Here is a 5,515-nt window from a genome sequence, read left to right on the forward strand (position 1 = left end):
ACCGGCAAGGACCGCCCAGGACGGAGGCAAGAAGAAAAGACCGGCAGCAGAGTAGAGAAGAAAAATCCCGCCTGTGGATGTGCTTGTTTGGTTTGTTTCGTTTTGTGTGGTCTTTTTTTTTTTTTTTTTTTGGTGTAAAATTGTGATCGGGGTTGATCTCGGAGATGAATAAAAATATGGTTGGTGTGCAAAGCTATATGGGATGAATGGAATTGGAAAAAGAGGAAAAATAATGTGAAAGAAAAATAAAGAAAAGAAATAATAAAAATATATTTGAAATTAAAAATGAAAGATGAGGGAAATAAGGAAAGTGATTTGGAGAAAATAAATAAAAAGAATGGAGTTTGAAAGCAAACGGAGGAGAGATGATGTTTTTTTTTTTTATATATATATAGAAAATAAAGAAAGTGGGCGACAAGGAGTGCACCAATTAAGCTTAAAAAAAAAAAAAAAAATTTTGGTCGGTGGATGCAAAGTGAGGAGAGAGAGTGGGGTGATTAAAAAAAAAAAAAGTGGTGGGTTGGAAAGTGGAATGGCATCTCTCCAATCTCTTCACACTCAAAGCTCTCACAATTCACTCCCCAAAGTTTCACTCCTCTGACATTATCCATTTCTCCGATGAGTCCCGCTAAGATCAAACGGTCATCGGAAAATGCAATCACAGAGTAGAAAATACACGGATCGGGACAGAGATCGTACTGTCCAGACCAAGTCTTCGTCTCCGGATCAAACATGTGCGTCACACCGGAGTGTTTCTCCGTCACGAACAGCTTTAGATCGTTGCTCGCGATCGATAGCCACGTCGAAGCCGAGGAGTCTTTGAGAATCGCCGGCATAGGATCGCACAATTCCCACGCGCGAGTCTCGACGTCGTAGATTTCGACGGCGAGTGGATCGTCCTCGAAATAGCAGGTCCCTCCGGCGATGATGATGTGGCGGCCCACGGCGGCGACGATCGGGTCGACCCGCCAGACCAGCGGTGCGTCGATGTGGTGCCACGTCAGATGGAGCGGGTCGAACGAGAAGGAGAGCTTCGATGGGGAGAGCATGTAGAGGAGGTTGGAGTGAGACGATCGGAGGGTGGAGATTTGCTTGATTTTGATCGACGGCTGTTGTTGTTTGATTTCGATCCACAAGTGCGACCTGGGGTCGAACGCGTGCGAAGTGGTGTGCGTGTGAGCGATGAGCCATGGTTTGGGCTTGTTGAGGTGGCGGAGAGAAGAAAACACCGCACGCTTCCATGACTTGCACACGTGTGAAGCCGGTACGAGATCGATGAGTGGCACGTACGAGAGGATTGTCTCTAACATGTCTCCATGGATTGAAGCTTCTTGAGCCACCACCATAGTTGCTTCAACCATGCTTTGAAAATGCTTTGATTTGGGTTGGTGACTTGGGATTGGAAGCAAACAAGGACTTCGCATATCACCTTCCACTGTGGCCTTAGATCCTCTATGCAGTTTGATCTGTTTATTGAAAGTGTTGTTGAAGAATCTGCCATTGAAGAAGAAATGAAGGAAATTTGGGTTTGTCCGGCGGGCGGCCAAGGCGAGGTTGCCGCTCGCCGGTGAAGCGGAATTACTAAGTTGTTTAACCTTGCTCTGATACCATGTAAGAATAAATGTATAGAGAAATAGAGAGAATAAATTATGTATTGATGATGTTATTATTGATTAATGTATTGATGTTTACAATGATATATATAAAAGAGAAGAATAGGTAGTAGGTGTAGGTGGTAGGTGGTAGGTGGAGTGGGTTAGGTAGATGTGGTAGGTGGAGTGGGTTAGGTAGTAGGTGGTTTACAATTTACATTTACAATTTACATTAACAGAACCGGTGGCGTTGCAAAATATTAATAATTTGTAAATTTATTGAGAGTATTTCCAGAATCTGAAAATGTAGAAAACATTTGGATTACTATAGACTTTTAAAATAATACTAGATAAAAAAACACAATTCAAAAGAAGTTTTTGTCATTATTTTTGTACATTTAAAATAATTCTGTGCATAAAATAAATAAAAATAGTAAAAAAAAAATAAAAATCTCTAGTAGTACCATCGGTCTTTTCTTTTTCATCTTTATGAAGATTTCACAAGTTTTACGTGACAGACGTTCGTTGGTTTTCTAATCACGGGCTAATGTTTTCATATTGTCTTTTGTTATATGTAAATCCTTTTATTATGATGCAACATCACTCTATCATTTTTAGTTTTTTAAAAATACTTTTGAGAAAATTTTATTTTCTTATTTTTCTTATTTTTTATTTTTGTTGATTTTTTTAATATTTTAAGAAATGTTTTTAATTTTTAGATACATGTAATATAAATATACTTAAAAAGTATAATTTTTGTGAAAAAAAAATATTAAAAAAGTTCACTAAATACCAAAAATATATAAATGAAAAAAAATACAAGAATTCAGTATATTTTTCATATTTTTGTGTGTTTATTAATTTTTAAAAATATTTTTTCACAAATATTTTACTTTTTAGATACATCTAAGTAAGATACATCTAAAAAAATTAAAAAAAATTACTAAAAATTTTAAAAATATTCACTAAAAGCAAAAAAGAAAAACAAAAACAAAAAACTCAATTTTTAAAATACTTAATTTAAAAAACTGAAACCAAATATACTTATTAGTTTTTGTCTTAACTAGGTTGCATCTCTGTCTCTCCCACTGCTGTTCTCTCTATTGCACCATAAACAGTGCAGTTTTACTTTTACTTCGATCTCTATTACTTGCATTTAGAAAAACAAATTAATTAATGATTTGTCCACTAAATTTGTTTAGTTTGAATTCGTCCGAATGAGTTTCTTCTCGGAAAGGGACTTGTAAGACTAAACAAATTTGGTAAATGTAGCGGTGTTGAAACAAATTTACTTTTTTAAGGTTATTTTACTCTTTTTCATTGTAAACGAAGCAATATACCTTTAAAATAATTTTAAGATAAATTAGAAATACAAATAAGTGTGTTTGGTTTTAATTTTTTGAATTTAATTTTCTAAAAATTGAATATTTTATTTTTTCTATTTTTTTTTATTTTTTAGTGAACATTTTTAAAATTTTAAACAATTTTTTTTACTTTTTTAAATGCACCTTATTTAGATTTATCTAAATAGTAAAATATTTGTGAAATTTTTTTTTAAAAAATTAATAAATACACAAAAATATGAAAAATATACTGAATTTTTATATTTTCTTTTATATTTTTGGTATTTAATAATTTTTTAAAATATTTTTTTCACAAATAGTATACTTTTTAAATGTATTTATATTAGGTGTGTTTAAAAAAATTTTAAAAAAAAATTGTTTATAATATTAAAAAAAATCAATGAAAACAAAAAATACAAAAATCGAAAAAATATAATTTTCTGAAAAATAAATTTTCAAAATGAAAACCAAACAAAATAAATATTATTTTTGTACCTTTTTTTTATTTGGGCGGGCAATAAATTCACTTTAGACTTTATTTACTCAAAGGTTTCGAGATATTTTTTTGTTGTATCCCTAAAGATATATATATATTTTTAAATTACCAAATTACTCATATATCTATATATATATATATATATAATTTTTCTAAACCAAACCCAAACCAGCACTCTCTTAGGCCATCTTTATCATAGCCCCTAAATCATATCCTTACCTATTTTAGGGGGTTGGAACTCTCTTATTCCACCACATCAGATTCCTTATACGCCGCTCTAAACTAATATTTGTTACAGTGACTCTCTACAAATAGAGAGTCACTGTAGCTCACTCATATCTGACAAAATTGCGTCGTCGGTCGTCCACCCGGATGTCCGGCCGGTCGACTGCCCCTTAGCTCTGCTCTGTCCATTCTCAAAGCTTATATATAACATGTGTTGTATAGATATATATAAGCAGGGACAGAGGGAGAGACAGAGAACTAGGTATATATATATATATATTAATTTGTCAAAGACTTCATAATTTCATCCAGACCAGAGGAGGAAGAAGAGAACAATTAATGTCATTGTGATGATTGTTCCATCCATTATCATCTCACACTGGTTTGGTAAGTTCCATAAATGCCTGTTTTTTTTATTACAGGATTGTCTCAAAAGAAAAATACAAATGGAAAGCCAAGAAGAAGATGAAAAAGTGTAAGAATAGAGAAATAATATTTTAATAATATTTTAGGGAAAAAATAGGAAGTTTGTTGTGGGAAGTAGATGAAAAAGTGATTCTTAAAAGGGAGCTTTTTTGATAAATTTATTTTTTAAGAGTTTTATTCCATCCAACCCATATTCTTTTTGACTATTCCATTAGATCCAATTTGAGATAAGAAGATCAAAATACTCTTTTCATCTACTTATGTTCCATTTAGTTCACATTATTTTCTTATGTTTCAATAAGTTCTATGGGTGACATAATTACCAAAATATCCTTAATGTGAATGTTCACACCGTCAATGTAATTGTTCATATCGTCAATGCGTAGGGGCTCGGCCCATGTCGATCCTCATGGGTGCCCGAAAAAATTCGAGTCGGGCCGGGCAGGCCCACAGGCCAAAAAAATAGGCCCGACCCGCCCCGTTGATAATATGAATATTCACATTGACAAGTTAACATTCACATTGATAGGAGTGTAAAATTGGCCTGCGGCCCGAAACTAGCCCGCCGCCCGAGGATGGCCCGGGCCGACCCGTTCACAATATGAATATTCACATTGACATATTAACATTAACATTAACATTGACAAGAGTGTAAAATTGGCCCGTGACCCGTGGGTAGCCCGAAGCCTGGGCCCGGGCCCGGGTCGGGGCGGGTCCGGCTCGTTGACAATGTGAATATTCACATTGACATGTTAACATTCACATTGATAGGAGTGTAAAATTAGCCCGCGGCCTATGGCCGGCCCGAAACCTGCCCGCGACTCGTGGGCTGCCCTGGGCGGGCCCGGCCCGACCCGTTGATAATGTGAATATTCACATTGACATGTTAACATTCACATTGATAAGAGTATAAAATTAGCCCGCGCCCCGTGGCTGCCCGAAACTAGCCCACAGCCCGTGGGCGGCCCGGGGCGGGCCTGGCCCGGCCTGTTGACAATGTGAATATTCATATTGACATGTTAACATTCACATTGATATGAGTGTAAAATTGACTCGCGTCCCATGGGCGACCCGAGGCGAGCCTGGTCCGGCCCGTTGACAATGTGAATATTCACATTGACATATTAACATTCACATTGATAGGAGTGTAAAATTGGCCCGTGGCCCGTGGGCGGCTCGAAGCCCGCCCGCTGCCCAAGGCGGGCCTGGCCCGGCTCGTTGACAATGTGAATATTCACATTGACATATTAACATTAACATTGATAAGAGTGTAAAATTAGACCGTGACCCGAGGACAGCCCGAAGCCCGGCCCGTTGACAATGTGAATATTCACATTGACATGTTAACATTAACATTGATAAGAGTGTAACATTAGCCCGTGCCCCGTGGCTGCCCGAAACACGCCCACGGCCCGTGGGCGGCCTGAGGCGGG

At 36.5% G+C, this 5,515-nt stretch overlaps 1 protein-coding gene across 1 annotated transcript; it reads right to left on the minus strand.

The window, feature by feature from the left end:
- Positions 1-468: 468 nt before the first annotated feature.
- LOC145795488 (F-box/kelch-repeat protein At1g23390-like) lies at positions 469-1,379 on the minus strand. Its single transcript, XM_082880027.1, has one exon. It carries the CDS (start codon positions 1,359-1,361, stop codon positions 498-500), a length of 864 nt encoding a protein of 287 aa, XP_082736153.1. The 5' UTR covers positions 1,362-1,379; the 3' UTR covers positions 469-497.
- Between the last annotated feature and the right edge of the window lie 4,136 nt (positions 1,380-5,515).

This window comes from Camellia sinensis, chromosome 7 (assembly GCF_055761805.1).
Source record: "Camellia sinensis isolate YWXY chromosome 7, ASM5576180v1, whole genome shotgun sequence".
NCBI lineage: Eukaryota > Viridiplantae > Streptophyta > Magnoliopsida > Ericales > Theaceae > Camellia > Camellia sinensis.